We start from the raw sequence: 19750 nt of genomic DNA on the forward strand, positions 1-19750 counted from the left end.
AACTGGATAGAAGCTGTATCAGCCGGTGGTGTCGTGTGTTTGCATGAAACATGAGTTTGTACGGTAATTAACGACTGATTAAACGGATAAAAGTGCGCCGGCTTTAGGTGACTTCTACCTGTTGTCAGCCCGGTCAGGCTGCTCAGACACGGCCGGCAGCAGCGGCAGAGAGCCCGCCTCACATATCCAGCGGTGGACAACAAGAACCAGATGTGCCATTGTAATTCTGTTTCACAACAACCGTCCCGTGACACACCGATGCAGGGGGGGGGGGGGGGGGGGGGGGGGGGGTGTCACGTGGCCGGGGTTTTATAGACAGGAGCCGCTCACACAAACTCCACCACAGCTCTCAGTCCCGCATCAGCACGCAGGTTGTTCACCTGAAGCGCGGCAGGATGGACGCAGCCTACAAGAAGGTCAATGGAAACTACGGGCCAGAGGCGGAGGAGCAAGGCACGGGGGTAAATCTGAACACTGACAATAAGCATGTTAAGATACCTGATATATAACGCTTTTTTATTTCCAGGAACAAATTCATCAACTTATTTGTGGTCTTTTGTCATTTTAAGTCAGTCAGATCAGTGTGTTTTAATGCAGCAGCAGTGAGCTGGTTACAGCTGGAATATTCCAGGTAGAACAGCAGACAAAGCAGGGAAAGGCTTCAGTCAGTGAAAAGAAACAGCTGATGTTACTGAAAAATGGACAATGTGTGCAGGAACAATAAAGGCAGGTATCTGGTCAGCCTGGATGGAGTCCAACAAAGTGGCTCAACAAAATTCAATCATTTAAGTCATTTTTAAAGCAAAAATGCCAAATGTGAGGATTTCCTACCTTTCTCTGTCTTATGTTAAAGACAAATTAAATACATTTGAGTTTTGGGGTACTGACTTGACAAAACAAGCTGGTCCTGGGAAGTTAGGATTTCATTGTTTTCCGGCATTTTACAGTCAAAACGAATAAAATGCAGATTAATCATTAACGAAAATAACCATTAAGCCCTCTGGTTTAAAGACAATCATCACCAAAATGTTAAATTTAACATTTTCGGTCTGATTCTCTGCAGTACAGACTGTGATGAAGCTCCTTACAGGCTGAAATGTTACTAACTATCTGGACTGTGCAGGAATCTCTACATCTGTAAGACATTCTGCTGCACTGTGATGTACCTGCAGAGGAAATGTTGGATGTGTTCATGTTCTTTCTCTCATGTACTCTCATGTGTGGAGCATGAGGTCACGCCAGTACTACTACCGCAAAGGTCCGTGTCAAAAGGTTAAAGATGTGAAGGCTTCGAGCTTTGAGATCAGACGCTTTGAATGTCACGGCTTTCAGCTGGATTTCATGCACTTTCTCTTACATGTGGCCGAGCTTAAACACAGACCCACAAAGTCAAACACCAATATACATCGATTAGAATACATATTTACACATCGTCGCGTTTTGAAAGCTTTGTCAGAGTTAAGTAGACTATCATGCTCATTCAGATGCCAGACTTAGGGTTAAAAACATGCATTTATTATCCCTCCTTCGCTCTCACTGACTCCTGCAGTAACAGCAGTATTAGCCGCCCCCCCCCCCTGGTTCTGCATGTGTAAAAAATGCCTAAAGCACATAAGAAAACCCATGACTCCACATTTAAGCCCCGTGTTGTTTCCTGAAATCTCTTTTTCTCAGCGGAGGCGAAGGGGCTCCATGTACCTGGAGGAGGAGACCAACAAGAAGTCCGAAGTGATCTCCTGCATCTTCTCCCTGAAAGAGGAGGTCGGAGCTTTAGCCAAGGGCCTGCGGCTCTTTGAGGTAAAGTTCACGTACACACAGTCACCCCTTCACTCTCGACCAGGAGCCTGAATGCTTCTCCAGATCTTCACTCGATCGAGAGCAAATTTACCCGCTTCATCATCCCCCACTGACGTGTATTTGGCTTCACCCGTCATTAGAAGGTCTTTACTTTCTTTCAGACCGTGAAATAAGTCCCACGTAACAAACACAACACAAGGGAGCCTGGTCTGCATCAGCTAAATGCGTTAGCTCAGGAGGCTGAGAGCAGAATTACGAGCAGTTTCTCTGAAGTTAAACCAGAGGAGGCAGGAATGTTAACTTACCACTGTGGTGGTTAAGTCTACTTGGGGTAAAGCTAACCACTCCATGTTGTGGTTAAAAACACATTTCTGGAGTTTTCTTCAAGTGGCTGTGATTCACTGTACATCTAACCTCAACAAATGATCTCTGTTGTTTCAGATGACAATTCTGAAATATATTTGAGTCAAAGGGACCCACAACAGATTATGTTTTCAGATAATGAAAGGGCGAAAAAATGAGGTGTTGAAATGTTTCAATGAATAGTTTGACGGTTTGGGAAATACACTTATTCAAGTTCTTGCTGAGAGTCAGTCAAGAAGATGGATGCCACTCTCTGCCAGCAGCCGGTTAGCTTAGCTTAGCATAAAGACTGGAAACAGGGGGAAACAGCTAGCCTGGCTCTGTCCAAACGACAAAAAAAATCCACCTACAAGCACTCACTGATTAACACTTTATATATTGTTTGGACCGAACCAAGCTAGCTCTTTCCAGTCTTTATGCTAAGCTAAGCTAACCGGCTGCTGACTAAATGGTATCCATCTTCTCATCTAACTCTCAAGAAAGGAAGAAAGAAAGTAAGCCCATTTCCCCAAATGTTAAACTTTTCCATTGTAACAATAATGGTCTGATCCAAACAGATGAGTTGAAACTGAAGTTACTGATTAACATTAAACAAAACAAGCTACTCTAACAGTACATTTCTTTAGAATCCTTGAGATATTAATATATTACTACATTAGAAGATCTAGTTCACCATTTCATGTAGCTACAACATTTAATTCTCACAGTTTTCAGGCAGAGAAAAGTAGATCACGCACGTGATTATCTGCAGCTGGTTTGGTAAAGTTTTCATGCTCGTGGCCTTTTCTGACCTTTTAAAGAAGGAAACTAAACAAACTGAGCTTATCTCAGATGTTTGTGTGTCAGTCGTGCGCAAACAGGACAGGTGGCTCTTTGATCCACCAGCCCACCTCCTCCAGGAGGTTTCTAGAATAATGAAATAGTCAATAACTGGACTGCATGGAAAATTAAAAACCTGATCGCTCACTTGTAGTTTGCAGAGGTGGAAAGTACATTCACTTATGCTCTGTACTTAGTCCAGTTTTTAAATATTTGTACTTTACCTGAACTTTTTCTACTTTTGCTTCAGTACATTTGTAATAGTTGAAAATGTCTCTTGAACAACCCAAAAGTACATAAAGCCGTTTAAATTAGTCCAATATAAACAGCTACAATATTAAACACACAATATACAATAATATTTTCACAGGCTTTTGATAAATAAACTTCATGTGTTGGAGTGCCCCTTTAAAATGCTGCTTGCGTCAGTAATAATAATCCAGGATAATATCATAAACACACTGATACGGGTCATTTTGCATTTTGGTTACAAGAACTTTCTGATTTTTCTGATTTTGGACTCAAGTGATTCCAGGACTTTAACTTTTAATGGAGTAATTTTACGATGTGATCTCGCTAATCTGAGTTAAGGATCTGAATGCTCGCAACCAAAAGAAGGTCAGCGTATCAATGAGTGTGCTGTTTTTTTTATCGATCACAACTGCCTGTGCGTACGTGACTGTACGAACACTCGAAGTAAACATGGATTTGAAGCGCCTCCATTGTTTAATCATCAACACGCGCGTCATATCAAGGTTCGAGTTTGCTCTTCTTGCAGGTGAAACAACAGAGAGCGTCTCCTGAACATTTTGCAGGAAAACAGTCTAAGAAAACGTGCAAAACACCCCAAGATAAAAAAAAGATGTTTTAGGTTAAAGAAAAACATTCCCTGGATGTATTTCTCTCCTCAGCCATGTGTGGGGGGGTGGGGGGGGAGACGTGGCTGGGTTGACTCTGTTCAATACAAAGTATGTGCCAAATGCTGCTCTCCAAACGCAGCAGTAAACATCATAAACCTCTTTGAACCTATAAGCTCGCACTTTCCCGATCCTCCCCCTGCTCCACCCCCCTCCTCTCCTCTTCTTACCAGCTATTCTATAAAACAAGCCAAATGACCCCCAAACCATCAGCGCAGCCCTCTCTCCCTCTCTGCAATGTAACATAGCCATGTGCTAACGTTTAGCCGAGCAGCCGTGGCATCTATCCCGTGTTCATTTTCATCTTGTGAATGTCTAATCTCCACAAGGCAGAAAGTTGCACTCAAAACCTGCCACAGTGTTTATCCGCATGGGACTCAAGCGCATGTGACGCGTGTGTGGTTATCATGTGACGATTCAGAGCCACGGGTCGACCTGGACCTCGCACTCCAGTCAGGGCGACAGGAGGGCCAAAGTCACCTGCCTTATAGCTGTGGGGGGGGGGGGGGGGGGGACGGCTCAGAGGGGTACAGAAATCTGACAAAATGACCCCTGCATCCTGCTGGGTTTAGGATTTAGGGTTGGCTACGTTAAGCTGGACCAGGTCACCAGTAGCGCACATGTTAAAGTATTTCTCTTTCTGCACAGAAACAGTTCAATGTCGTTGAACTTTTTGGACACATTTATGGTTCTTAAACTGATAAAATATTAAACATACATCACTGTAGAAAACTTATGTTGTAATACTAAAGCTTCACCCTTCTGTTCATTGCTGCTAAATGCCATAAATGTGCAAAATATCAGGATGCAACCCCTTTTGCACAATCCACATCTTAATTTTCTCAAAGTTTAAAAATCTCTGACGTGTCTAATTATTTGTATCTAGACTAGATGTCCTCCTTTGCCATTGACATATATTTAAAAGGGAAATCAATAATAGATATTGGGTTTTCCTTGAACTCACCTGTATACATAATATATTCAGTGTAGGCCATACAAGTGGTTTTATATCTCATATCTCTATAACTGAGAAGTTCAATTGGAAATCATCGTTTTTTTCCCACCTTTGATATGCTTAGAGAGCTACAGTACATCGGAGTCATCTTTTCTCTGGAGTGCCAATCTGGACTCAGTCTTTGATCCCTCCTGGGGGTTGCAGGACCACATGGCCTTTAAAAAAAGCTGTTACATGTAGAATAGGATCCAGATGGGAGAAAACGAGAGGCCCAGCTGCTCACGCCCTCCTCTTTACTTGGCCTATAGTAGACAGAGAATAACGTACTCCCTCTCCCTCCCCAAAGTTACGTAAACAAAAACACATTTTTGATGGTAATGAGCACTTAAAGTCGGAGCCTCTCTGCATTTTGGACATGAAGAGGAACTTGGGATGTCTCCAAACTTTTTTGGACACGATTCACAAGGGTCTTTTCATGCTGCAGAACAAGAAATGCCGGCAATTTTGCACTAAACCGCTGCAATATGTCCTGAATGCCTTTACTATGCAAGTCCAGTCTGTCTGGCTCAGTGTCAGTTTGCAGAGGCAGAGTTCAAGGCAGCTCTGGTCCAAGGTCATGGTGGACTCCACAAAATCTGATAAATAGCCATCAATTTAGTAACAACACAACGCCCTCTAGTGGCAGAATGAAGGCACTGCTGCAGCCTGTTGCAGCAAAAGCACTCACAGTTGTTTAACACATGCTTATCTTGCATGCTTCTTTTTTATTTCTCCACTTTGTTTTTCTTTTGCAACAAATTACATATATATATATATATATATATGCGGACACCAACAAACTTAACAAACAAGCTCTTTAAAACACAAACAAATATCACGTCAGGTCTCACCATCGTCTCTTCTTTTACTTTGTTTCTGTGAACCGCAGGAGAAGGGCATCAACCTGACGCACATTGAGTCCCGTCCGTCGCAGATGAACAAAGACCAGTACGAGTTCTTCATCAGTGTGGACTCCACCTGCTCCCAGGCCCTGGATGAGGTCATTGACGGCCTGCGTACACAAATCAGCGGCCACGTGCATGAGCTGTCACGCAACAAAGAGAAGGACACAGGTTAGTGAGAGCATGATAGGCATGAATCCTCAACCCGATGAAAACTACAAATGTGTATGAATGTCATGCTGTTACATGTTGTGAGAGCAGCTCACAAATGGGAGTCACTGAACCTGTGTTTTCAAATACAAACAATGTTGAAATGTCACCCATGTTGCTGCTGATTGCTCATCTCTTTGTCATGAAGCTCAAGATAAGAGTTAAAGTTTGTAATGGTGAGCAAAGATCACGCAAAACCGTCCAAAAATTCAATAAGTAAGCCACATCGTAAAATGAACTATTATTTAATACAAAGTGGACCATTTAGGACCAGAGCCCCCCCCCCCCCCCCCCCCCCTTCTGATCAACCATAATAATATCTTGTCAAAGATATTATATCTTGTCAATAATATCTTCAAGTTCCTTCACTTGAAGAGTATTCACATTTTTGTGTCACATGTTATTAGATCCATAGATTTGGTGAATTTTGATGCCAAGAGGCTTTGAGCTAAATGCTAACGTCAGCATGCTAACATGCTCACAATGACAATGCTAACATGTTCAGCAGGTGTTTACTTGCTGTGTTTTAGCATGCCAACATATATTGAGCACTAAGTACAGCTGAAGCTGATGGGAATGTCATTAGTTTTGCAGGTTTAAGGTTTGTGACCAAATTCTTGGAAATCAAAATTCTGGCCTGATGATGATGCGAGATGAAAACTGACGGGATTCCTATGAAGTTATTACAATTCATCCTGAGAGGAACATGAATGAGTTTTCATGGCAAATTGAAAACAAAAATATCATAATGTCATTGTGGCGCTAGAGGAAAAGTCAAGGCATAACCAAAGTCGATGGGGTTCATCCTACGGGGATCATGAATGTCTTTATCAAATTTTGCGCTAATCCATGCAGCACATGTTGAGATATTTTTGCTATATATGTGAAACTTCTGACCTGCTGATGGTGATAGAGGAAAAGTCAGGGGATAAACAAAGTCCGTAGGGTTCATCCTCTGGGGAACATGGACATCTCTATCAAATCTCATGGCAATTCACCCAATACTTGTCGAGGGATTTCACTAATAACCGACAATTGAGTGGCAATCACTCAAGTAGCAGTTAAGATGTTTCACTCTGGGCCAAAGTGGCGGGGCGACCGACCAACGTTACCATCCTAGAGCCACACAGCTAGCGTCGCTAAAGAAATCAAATAACATGGAGATCAATTCAGCTGAAATGGTCCATTTATCAAGTGAGCTGTCAGCGTTGGCTGTTGGGTGGCGCTTCCTGACCCTCCAGACAGACTGGGTAATGGACAACCAGCGTCGCCGATGAGACTGATGGCCCACCGCCCACGTCTAGTCCCCCTTTATTAGTTGTTTCCAGAATGACATTAGTTTAGCTACTGAGGACCAACAGGCTTGGCGGGAACAGAGGAGCTCTGTGTCCTGGTCCCAGACTAACACAGACCATGCCAAGGTCACAGCAGGCAGAGACAGACAGGGCCACCATGGATCCTCCTTTGACCTCGGTGTAGACACTGTGGTCTGCTGGTCAGGGTCAAGTGGACGAGGGGATATTTATGGCCTGTTTTGGAGACTGCCTGTTTATTGAGGAGCCTGGCAGGGACTTATTGTCTTCCTGGGGCCTCAGGGTGGACCACACTGCACAAATGTAGATTAATGATTGGGCCCCAGTGTTTTTGAGTGTCATAAATCCATATGACCAAGCAGATGACCCTCGATTACTGTTCTGCTGAGTGTCAACACGGCGTGGCACTGCAAAAAGAAATCCTATAGGCAAAACATCGTCTACGTAACCAACATCAATACCAAGTCGCTCTGTACATCAGTCAAGAACTAACTACAGATTGTTAAGAAATATAAATTATCACCATTTAAAGTAAAGCCTTAAGTTGTGGCAACAAACCCTGATCCACTGACTCAAGTTTAACTATACTTAATAGTATATTTATCTATACGTTCAAGTTACCTAAACAACAATTATCAGTTTACAAACCAGCGATTCTAAGTCTGAGGATTGCTTCTTTTAATTTTCTGTCAATCAACTTATTGATTTCAGCTCTACATGATATAGCATAAAGGGGCAGAGAGATACAGTGACAAGAGCACAAACGCATGTTACGTAAAAAGAAAATCCTTCATTTATTTTCTTTATTGGCTCAGTGTTTGTAGAATGAATGCTTAATTGATTTGACCTGAATAAACAGAAAAATTAATAACTGTTATTATTCTCCAGTGCCATGGTTCCCTAATGACATCCAGGACTTGGACCGCTTTGCCAACCAGATCCTCAGTTACGGCTCCGAGCTGGATTCTGATCACCCGGTGAGGACCGACTCATCCGTGACTGTCTGTGTGTGCCACATCCTGCCTCTGCATGTGTGTGTGTGTGTGTGTGTGTGTGTGTGTGTGTGTGTGTGTGTGTGTGTGTGTGTGTGTGTGAGTGAATACGTGTCCACTCGCGCCCACGTGTCTTATGAAAGACGGGGCTGTGGAGATGACAGGCTGCACTCGGCCGTCTGTTCTAATGGAAACTATATAGACACACAAATTGATGTCATTGCTTTAATTGAGCCCCTATAATTATAGATAATTGCTCCCTTTTGCCACCGCCATTAAAGCAGAATGTATTCATCATAAGCTGAAAAACACTCTACAAAGGCTTCATTTGAATATGTATTTGCGTGCTCTTATTAGAGACGGAGTGCATAATGCTGTCAAAGGCCACAGGGTTTAGCCTTAGCAGAGGATTTCCACTCTTTTGATTTAGCTGTGAGTGGCCAGGCTGCGATCATGAGATCTAACATGGCTTTCCTTTGTGTGTGTGTGTGTGTGTGTGTGTGTGTGTGTGTGTTCAGGGCTTCACAGATCCAGTGTACAGAGTCCGCAGGAAGGAGTTTGCTGACATCGCCTACAACTACAGACAGTAACTACTCCTACAAATCTTTATTTTGTGTCTGTAAAGAAGTTATGGATGAAATATTTCTTGTTGCTCCTGCTGATTTGTTTCCCTGCTTTGCCTTGAAAATTATCATAAACAAATAGGGACAAATTACAGGCAGTCAGTGGTGGATTTAAAGGGCCTTGGTCTTTGTGTGTATAATTGAGAAGTATTATTCACAGGCACTACAAAGAGCACCAAACCCAATGAAATGCCCACTGAGGTGGCTCGCATTTACATGGTTGTGTAATATGTTGGAAATTTGGGGGAAACCTAAAAATTGAAAAACTCAACCAACTGTTTAAACATTGTTCATTAGAAGATATCAGCAGGATGTTTAGAAAAGAATAATGTTTACAGCATTAGTAAGGTGTGCAGTGCAGAAGCAGGACTGCAGCAACGTAAGAATGGACTATAACACTTTATTGGTCTCATAGTTTCCTGATAATTTCACAGAAACAAACTGATATAATTGTAAATTCTTAGGAGGGTCGCTAGAAATTTGGTAAAATATTGGTAAAGTGGAGAAATTTTCAATCATATAACCCCAATTAATGCCAAAACAGCTGGTTGTCTGAACATGCAATAAAGTAATAATGAATATAGTACAAATGATACTACCACCAGGCAAACACTGTTATATACTATATGTGTGTTTTGCTTATGTACACTCAGTCTTTATACACTTCTTTGTTTATGTTTATTATTATAGGGACAAGTATATAGCATAGACCAGAGCCACGTACCACAGCATCGCTAGACTGACCTTTATACAGTAATAACATACAAACAGCGCAATAACCCCCCGCCTTGTTCCCAGTGGCCAACCCATCCCTCGAGTGGAGTACACAGAGGAGGAGAGGGCCACGTGGGGCATGGTGTTCAAGGAGCTGAAGACTCTGTACCCGACCCACGCCTGCCGCGAACACAACCGGGTCTTCCCCCTGCTGGAGAAATACTGCGGCTACAGGCAGGACAACGTCCCACAGCTGGAGGACGTCTCCCGCTTCCTGCAGTGTAAGTCCTGTCTCATTATTGACCCCATGGATGATCTATCACGTCACGTCCGAGCCAAATTAAAGAGTTATCTTTAACTGCTGCAACTACACATCAAAATAAAAAGATAAAAAGAGCGGAAACTGACTGTTTGACATCTTATTTTGGTACATTTGACTAGTTGCATTATACGGTGTGAAACATCCCCTCATTCACTCCCTCCCTCCCTCACTAACTGCTCTCCTTCAACACACTCTTGCACTCACCTCTTTCATGTCTCCGTCCCTTTCCTGCAGCGTGCACAGGCTTCCGGCTTCGCCCGGTGGCCGGCCTGCTCTCGTCCCGGGACTTCCTGGCCGGACTCGCCTTCCGAGTCTTTCATTCCACGCAGTACATTCGTCACGGCTCCAAGCCCACGTACACACCTGAGCCGTGAGTGTCCCAGCTCAATTCAGAAAAGAAGGAAAAATGAGTGCGATGTTAAAGAGTCATCTTTGTTTCTGATGCAGGGATATCTGCCACGAGCTCCTGGGACACGTCCCTCTGTTCGCTGACCCTAGTTTTGCCCAATTCTCACAGGTAACTAAGCATCCTGTCAGAGCAGAAGTAATGAAATGACAATAATAAAAAAATTAAACAAACTGTAAGAGAGGATTAATAAAGCCTTTACATAAAAAGCTATGTAACATGTGATTCTACGCTTTGATTCTGTTCTGTACAGGAGATCGGTCTTGCCTCCCTCGGTGCCCCTGATGAGTACATTGAGAAACTTGCCACTGTGAGTACTGTGCACTTGATAAACAATAATATTAGATGAACTAATCAGCAAGAGGCAGCTTCTAAACTTCTAAACCAGATACATCATTGGCCACCGAGGCCAACAGACCTCTTTAAAACTTTGTTCAAGGGCAATTATTTATTCCGTTTTTAAGTTTATTTAACAGGGAGAATGTAGGTTAACAACAGGTGCAGCTTCTGTCCCTGGTTAATATAACTAAACACAAAAATCCATCAAACACATTCAGGATAAAAGCAACAGATCACAGCATAAAACAGACTGCGTATGCGTGTGTCTATGTGTGGACTGTATTGTGAGGTTGCCTCTTCAGTCAGTCAGTCAGCCCAGATTTTAAAGTATCTGTCTCTGAGATTTCTTCCACCATACGTCGCCGTCTATCTCTACAGAAATTTAATTAAATTCGCCTCCATTGCATTTGAGTGGTAGCAGAAGTGATTTAGGTGAACTGATCTTTTTAGTGGATTCTCGCCTGGTTTTGGTGTCCGGATCATATTTTTATTGAAGCTCATGTGTGTCTGCAGGTGTACTGGTTCACTGTGGAGTTTGGCCTGTGCAAGCAGGGCTCAGAGATCAAAGCTTACGGAGCTGGCTTGCTTTCATCGTTTGGAGAGCTGCAGGTAAGGGGGGTGTGTGTGTGTGTGTGTGTGGGGGGGGTGATAGGCTCCGAGAACAGAGTCTGTACATCACTTTAAGCAAACATGGCCCCCCCACATGGCCACAGCAATATCTATATATATGAAGATATAGATGGGGGGCGGTCAACAGTGGCGGTGCAGGCAGTGGGTTAGTGGTCCACTCCGGCTCAGGTTTAATGTGTCACTGGGGGAGTGGGCCTGCCTGCCCTGCGGGGGGGGGGGGGGGGGGGGGGGTAAAGTGGTTCAGTGGGTAAGTAGGGGGCAGAGAGATGACGGACAGCTCGCTATTGAGGTCACAAGTTACATCAGCGGCTGTGAGCGGAGGATGTGCACTCTGCCAAGTCACATCAGCAGAAGAGCCGAATCATGCTGCACTTCCTGTGTTCTGTACGCGGGAACAGAGACACTCATTGAGCAATTCAAGTCCACACAGTAAAGAAAACTGGATTAAATACATCCTTTTTTTACTCTGTTTGCTTTCAGTACTGCTTGACGGACAAGCCCAAACTCCAGCCCTTCGACCCCGACAAGACCAGCCTCCAGAAATACCCAATCACAGAGTACCAGCCTGTTTACTTTATCGCCGAGAGCTTTGAGGACGCCAAGGAGAAAGTGAGGTAGGAAAATGCGTTCCTGCATATATACACAGGAAGTTTACGTTACATACAAGTGACATGACATTAACGTCTCTCTGCCTACAGGAAATTTGCAGCCACCATCCCCAGGCCTTTCACAGTGCGCTACAACCCCTATACCCAGAGCATTGAAGTGCTTGACAACACCCAGCAGCTCAGGAACCTGGCCGACAGCATCACCAGTATGTCCCCCCCCCCCCCACAATCTCCTTTTCTTTACTTGGTTTTACTCATCACCAGGTCCATATGTAGCAGTGGCGTCAGCTATGCACACACACAGTATTATAGACAACTTGTATATTGGAGGTAATGGTTTCACAACAACATTTCTTATTTACAGGAACATAAAATTACATAAACTGAGAAAAACTGTGGGAACACTAAATGAAGCTGCAAGCTGTTTTTGATTCGTAATAAAGATTATGTTTCCCCGTGTGTGAGGCTACAAGATTTTAGGCCCATACAGCAGTTTTATATATAAACTATAATATAATAAGAATATTATAGATTACTATACAGTTTCTCCACAGGGCTGAAGAGACTGCAGACAAGAAATAAACAAAACACAAATAATCTCCTCACTCATTAAAAACCCAGCCTTAACTGTGTGATGTCGCTCCACTGCTGTTTTTTTTCCTAAAGCTTAAAAAGATTTATATTATAAAAGTGTAATAACTTCATCTGATGTTAGCAGAGGCTTTATTTCAGGTGCCTCCACTGTAAAACACTACAACAACACTGGTATAATTTGGCAAAAGGAAAAGAAATATTGAAAACGTAATATTTTGGGTAGCACGAATGTTTTATTTCCTGTCGTTTTGATCATCTCGCACACCCCCACATTTATCTTGTGACCCCCTGAGCTGTTACAATAAGTTAAATTAAAGTCAGAGCAAAGAATAAACCATTCATTTAAGTTTTATTTCATTCTATTTTCTCTCTTGTTTCAGGTGAAATGGGGAAATTGAGCGAAGCCCTGCGGAAACTGAAGTGACCGCACATGTAATCTGAGCCGAAGCGCCCCGAGCATCCCTTCATTTCTCCAATGAAACGGTCAACTTGTGCTTCCGCTTAGCATGCTGTCAAATAGGCTTCCTTGGTATCAAAACAAATATGCAAGTCAAATAATGACAATATTACTGTAATCCGATTAGTGTTTTAGTGAATAAAGTGTAGCCTGTTACTTATGTAGGATAAAAATGTTACTGTCAACATTATTACAGTATAAATGTTATTAAGAGGCATGTTTTTCAAAATAAGAGGATTTTGTCAATCAATGTCTCTTCAGTGACTTTGATGAATTTAAAAACCAACATGTAAACATCAAATTTTGCTTTTAATATGATGCAAAACAGCTGAAATAATTAAACGTTTTCTATGCCGTTCAAACCTAAAAGCATACTGCTTGGCTAAATGAAATATTTTATATATGCATGAAATGTTTTAATGAAACAAATAAACATTTCCTTTCTCTCCTTCTGTCATTCATGTGTTCCTCTACTGGTAGTCACTTCTCACATATCTGTTAATATTATTATACAACATTAATACAGAATTAATTAATCTGTTTCCTTCCTCCAGGAAGCTAAACAAACAATTACCAGCATCATTAAACACGGTAACACTTTCATTCAGGCCCCCCTATTTAGCATTTCATTATATTAGCATTTAATAAATGGTTTATAACACACTGTAATGTAGTTTTAATCAGATATAAGGACTTAATAAGTGTCTATTAATGTGCAGTTCCTGTCAACAATAACTTCTATTAAGACATATTTTATATTATTACAACTGTGTTGTATTATATTGTCATTCATTATCTGTTTATACACCAGTTACAGTTGTTGCCAAATACATTAATAAAATATAGCTGCTTACAACTACATTATAGTTTGTTATACACCATTTATTATATTCTGCTTAAGAAAGGAGGTTTAAATAAAGCGTTACCATTAAAACATTAATAACATTAATAAAACACTTTTTTTTGTTGCTGTCAGTCATTGTATTAAAAGCCAACGCTGTGTTTTGGTTTTGATGTTTTGATAATAAACTAAGAAAGTCTCTGATGTGTATCACTAAACACTTGAAACTTCCTTAAACTTGATTTTTCTTTCTTTTATAAATAAGAATATGTAACTCTTATGTAACCTGTAATGACCTGCTTTGGTTGAATGCATGTGTGAGCCCCAGTGGGCCCCCAGCTATTTTCCTCTCCTAACAGAACTATATTTGTCCCATAAAGAGATGTGATATCATGACGCAGAACAGCCCCCCCCCCCCCCCCCCTAAAAAAAGCCAAACGCACTTGCGCAACTCATCTCCATAGCGCCCTCAGATGAGCGGGTATTTAAACCTGACCCGAGGTGATGCTGGCACACTTCCTGTCGGCTCCGGTCCCGCAGCCTCCAGCAGAGCCCAGATGAAGACGGAGAACGTGGTCCAGGCGGCGCCGTTCAGCGGGAGGAAGCAGAGTCTGATCGAGGATGCGCGGCGGGAGCGCAGCGGCGGCTCCGCGGGCTCCCCGGGGCCCTCCAGGTACGGAGACGGCTTCGTGTTTGAGGAGAAGGACGGCAGGGTCACTCTGAACGTCCTGTTCACGCTCAGCAATGAGAAAAACGCGGGATTCTTCAAAACTGGGAAAATATTCGAGGTAAGCCTCAAACACGCAGCATTCAGAAAATACACAAGAGTTACAAGAGTCATTCATTCAGTTCAAGTATTACTAGCAGACAAATGACCCCTGTGAGGGTTACTGTACATTATACTATTATTATTATTATTATTATTACTGATGCTGTCAAGTTTAATCAGCATTTGTTTGCAACTAACAGTTATTCAGTGGTGGAAAGTAACTATTTACTGTAGTAGGACTGTACTTAAGTACAATGTTGAGGTACTTGTACTCTATTTTCTGTTTATACTTCTATTCCACTACATTTCAGGGGGGAATATTGTACTTTTTTTTACTCCACTACATTTATTTGACAGCTGTAGACATGAGTTACTTTGCAGTTTCAGATTAATAACACAAAATATCATTAATAAATAAATGATCATGTTTTATTATAGGGTAGGATAAGACTTTATTGATCCCTTCATTGATACAAGGTCTATTTGGTCTTATCTACATCACAAACGATTTCTGGGAGCCCACGGTGGTGTCGGAAAAACAAAGACAATTAGTTTACTATAAAGTACAACATGGAAAAGCACATTCTCACATCTGAGAAGCTGGAACCATCAATTATCAATTATCAATTATCAAAATACTGTAATTGCTGATTAGTGCAAGTGTTGCAGGTATAAGAAGTAAGATATTTCCTTTGAAATGCAGCGGAGGAGTAAAAAGCATTAGATGGAATAAATAGTACCTCAAGCACATAGTTACTTTTCACCGCTGCAGATATGATTCATCTTTGTAACAGAAAATATATAAAGATTCACATGGTGGTTGTTAAAGATGACTTTACAAACCTCAAAAAAATATATATTAATAACATTAATAAAATAGATTTTTAGTTCTTTTAAGACCTTTCCATGATTTTGAGGCTCCAATCTTGTATTTTGGATTTGGGTTATATGAGAATGGGGCCTAATATGCATCAGCTGAGGCTTTAATTTAGCCAAGAAACTTCTGTCTGATGAGACAAGATGTGATTTGCTCAAAGTGCCAAAGAACTTTCTGTCTGTCTTTGTTTTTTTGACATCCTTTGCTCTCTTTTTTTAAATGTTTGTTTTAATCTCCCTCATAGACGTTTGAAGCGAAACTCCTGCACATCGAAAGCCGACCGGGGAGGAAGTCCAAGAACAGCACGACGGAGCTGGAGTTCTTCATGAAGTGTGAAGTCCACAGCTCGGACCTGGACGTGTTCATCAACTCGCTGAAGAGGGTGGCCGACGACGTGCGCTCCATACCGGAGGAAAAAGGCAACTGCCTGACTTTATTATTACATTAATGCTTTTTCATTGGACCTATTAACATGTTCACAATCTTTTCATTTTAAATCAGTTAATGCTCCTTTTTTTAATGTTACCATATTATAATAACGTGCAAGATTTGTTCCTCCCGTCACCATCACAGTTCCCTGGTTCCCCCGACAGATAAAAGACCTCGACAGATGCAACATGTTAATAACCAAATATGATCCGGACATGGACCAGGACCATCCAGTGAGTGTTTACATATCTACTGCAAAACCTCACACATGAATCAGATTGATCAGCCCATTTATGGTCACTGAACATTGTGTTCTGCAGGGATACAGCGACCCAGAGTACAGGAAAAGACGGGCCTTCATCTCTGAGCTGGCCTTCAGTTACAAACAGTGAGTCAGACATTTAAATAAAGTGCATTTATCTTCATTAAGCACTGAGTATCATTCAAATATTCTCTCCTAAATTACTTTTCTTTGTCCCAGGGGGGACCTGCTGCCCGCCGTGGAGTACACAGCAGAAGAAGTGTCCACATGGTGAGAATGAACGGTTAGAAATGCAGCTGCACGGTGGAGGATGACTGAAGTGCAGCGATGTGATGACGTGGTGTTGTTGTGTTAAAAGGAGGGAGGTTTACCGGCAGCTGCGCGGCATTTACCCGAGTCTGGCCTGCAGGCAGTTCCTGGACGGTCTGCAGCAGCTGGAGAAAGAGTGCGGCTACGGAGAGGACCGCATCCCTCAGCTCAGAGAGGTTTCTGCCTTCCTGAAAGGTGACAAAGATGAGAACATCTGAATCATGAGAGACTGTGACTGAGAAAGTAGAACAGATTACTAGATTTCTTCTAGTCTATAATCTATAAGAAGAGATAGAAAAGAATTATCAGGGACTTTGAAAGTGAAAAGGTGAAATCAAGGAACTTTTCCAACACACTGAAAGAAAAAGCAGAATCCTGAAGATAGAAGACGTATATTAAATAGCAGTCAAAGGAGCTTTCTTTTATCATAAAGGGAGACAGAGATAAGAAGTATCTGTCTTTCTGGGATCCTAAAACATGGCAGTGATGTGGCTAAAGATGAAGAAGCTGCTGGCAGAGGTGTGAGTGAGTGTCTGAAGGTGTTTCTCTCCTCTCGGCTCGTTTCAGAGAGAACTGGTTTCCAGTTGCGTCCAGTCGCCGGCCTGCTGTCGGCCAGAGACTTCCTCAACAGTTTGGCCTTCAGGGTGTTTCAGTGCACACAGTACATCCGTCACTCCTCTGCGCCCATGCACTCCCCCGAGCCGTGAGTCATCCTTTGTTCTTCTTTAGACACCCGGTTTATTTATTCATGCATTGAGCTGCTTTGTCTTTCATTGACTCGGTTCGATCTGCTCCCACAGAGACTGCTGCCATGAGCTGCTCGGCCATATTCCCATGCTGGCAGACAGAGAATTCGCCCAGTTTTCCCAGGTGACTGTGCTGCGCTGCACTATACGCTCTCTGATCTGTAATCTAGTCGTATCCCCTTTAATAGTAATTCATTTGAACTATTTCAGGAGATTGGACTTTCCTCGCTTGGAGCTTCAGATGAAGACATTGAGAAACTGTCAACGGTAGGTTTTTATTCAAATTTCAAGCATTTTAACATATTCAGACACACATACTGTTGTATTTCTAGTCTTAAAGGTAAAACACAACGCTGCATATCAAATGTTGAAGCTTATAATATCTGAGGGAAGCACAGGCTCGACAGTGCCACCTACTGGCTGAAGTAAACGACTGCGCCTTACGTTGAACCACAGCAGATAATATCTTCATCTGCCCTTTTCATTGTGTTCTCCCTTCATAGTTATATTGGTTTACTGTGGAGTTTGGCCTCTGCAAGCAGAACGGCTCAGTGAAAGCTTACGGCGCTGGACTCCTGTCGTCTTACGGAGAGCTTGTTGTGAGTGTGTTCTCTAACGTCCACACACACACACACACACACACACACACACACATAACATTGCTGCATGTTGGTTTTTGCTGGGTGTCCTGACAGTCTCTGACCTGTTCCCCCAGTACGCTCTGTCTAATGAGCCGGAGTACAAGCCGTTTAACCCCGAGGAGACTGCAGTGCAGCCGTACCAGGACCAAACCTACCAGCCTGTTTACTTTGTGTCCGAGAGCTTCGAGGACGCCAAGATTAAGTTGAGGTATTCTCTTTTTACTTTCTGATGAGTGCGTTATTGTTGTTGCATGTAAGATAATACCTTTAATTTTTACTTGTTCAAAACACTGCACATACATTGTACATTTTTGGATTACCTCTTGGAGCGAACATCTATGCTGACTGTCCTCTTGTAGTATTTTGTTTCTTTCCCACCTCCAAGAGCTTCCTTATCTCATTTGTTTTGTGATTTACGCAACCTAGCTGCTGGCGACAAATTAAAAGGGAAGAATCTAAATTAACTGTGTGTGAATCCTTGAGGCGCAACAGATGCGTTTTTTGTTTTTTTAAACCTGCGTAATTACATCCATGTTTACCTGCTAGCAGCCTTCATCTTCTAGGACTACTAGTGATCAAAAACTCCACAGGGTGCCTTTTAATGAGTTGAGAAACATACCGATGCAGAGACTTGAAGAATCTATGCCAATGAGCATTGACGCAAACCTTAGTCAGAGTCTTTATGTTGTTTTTCCCTTAATGTTTGTCACCCATCTGTATCTATGCATCTATTAATACTTATACTGCGCTCACTTCCACAGGAGATACTCTGCAGCCATCAAGCGTCCCTTTACAGTTCGCTACGACCCCTTTACCTGCAGCATGGAGGTTCTGGATCAGCCCAGCAAGATCCAGCACGCTCTGAGCCAGATGAGAGAAGACCTGAGGACTCTTCACAGCGCCTTGGAGAAGCTCAGCTCATCTTAAAGACCAGGAGCAGATTTTCTGCAGAGATAAGAAAGTCATGCAGACAGAGAAACATTTGGCCCGTGTAAACTTTATGAACAACAACTATTATGAACAACGCAAAGAAAACCACAATGTAGTCAGGTTCGTGAGGTTCCACAGGGCCATTTGTTTGTGTGGATAATGTATTATGTGAAGATTATGTAAAAAATAAATAAATGTTTATTTTCAGGAAGAAACGTCAGTGTCTTTCATACTAGAGAGATAAAGCCAGCAGGAGGAATAAGAGAGAGAGAGAGTGAACCACTACAATACAGAGCTTATAGGCCATTTTCTAGCTTTTAATTCCAAACCAACTATTTCCATTTGGAAAATTCTTGGAACCCATTTATCTTCGTGTGTTATTAAGCAAAAGGGAAGGAGCTAATTATGAATGATTTAAGTATCATGTTCCCTCAGCTGGTCAAGGCCAGAGCCAGCACTGAGGCCCAGCACATCAGTATAGGGGCCAGGTCACCGGGACCTCACAGTCAACCACAGCACGGTCCGCAGGGCTGCACTGCTGACAGATGCTCTTCTCTCTTTATTTCTCTTTCTGCGTGTGACTGGAGAATTTGGCCTTGGGGTTTTCTTTTTTTGACGGACGTCCAGTGTTTTGATCTCCACGCAGGCGACAATGCATATCAGAGCCGCGCACGTCAAAGCTTTTCCCTTGAAAAAAGACAAATCATCTCCATCTGCAGGACTCCACCAAAGCACCACCAACCATCAACACGGTGGCTGGCAAACCCTCCCGTCGGCCACCTTGTGTTGGGAAGCTTTCCCTTCCCATAATTCCACTGTAGTAAATCAAGCCTTGCTCCGGCCTCCATAGGAAACCCTGTGTTTGTGGAGTAGAAAAAATTGTGTGTGTGTGTGAAGAGAGAGAGAGAGATGAAGCAAGTGGAGGGAAAGAGTGATCTACTGCTTG

The 19750-nt window shown here is 42.5% G+C and overlaps 2 protein-coding genes across 2 annotated transcripts; both read left to right on the top strand.

The window, feature by feature from the left end:
• The first annotated feature begins 395 nt into the window (after positions 1-395).
• Positions 396-13070, top strand: pah (phenylalanine hydroxylase). The gene is made up of 13 exons (XM_070928654.1): positions 396-461; positions 1675-1797; positions 5780-5963; positions 8204-8292; positions 8826-8893; positions 9729-9925; positions 10201-10336; positions 10414-10483; positions 10626-10682; positions 11225-11320; positions 11822-11955; positions 12040-12155; positions 12924-13070. Exons 1-13 carry the CDS (start codon positions 396-398, stop codon positions 12965-12967), a joined length of 1380 nt encoding a protein of 459 aa, XP_070784755.1. The 3' UTR covers positions 12968-13070.
• A 1328-nt stretch (positions 13071-14398) lies between these two features.
• On the top strand, positions 14399-18801 carry th2 (tyrosine hydroxylase 2). Its single transcript, XM_070928615.1, has 12 exons — positions 14399-14629; positions 15732-15906; positions 16061-16149; positions 16237-16304; positions 16398-16448; positions 16537-16682; positions 17055-17190; positions 17288-17357; positions 17444-17500; positions 17737-17832; positions 17949-18082; positions 18636-18801. The coding sequence occupies exons 1-12, from the start codon at positions 14399-14401 to the stop codon at positions 18799-18801; spliced, it is 1419 nt and encodes a 472-aa protein (XP_070784716.1).
• The last annotated feature ends 949 nt before the right edge of the window (positions 18802-19750 follow it).

Source organism: Enoplosus armatus, chromosome 22, assembly GCF_043641665.1.
Source record: "Enoplosus armatus isolate fEnoArm2 chromosome 22, fEnoArm2.hap1, whole genome shotgun sequence".
Classification (NCBI taxonomy): domain Eukaryota; kingdom Metazoa; phylum Chordata; class Actinopteri; order Centrarchiformes; family Enoplosidae; genus Enoplosus; species Enoplosus armatus.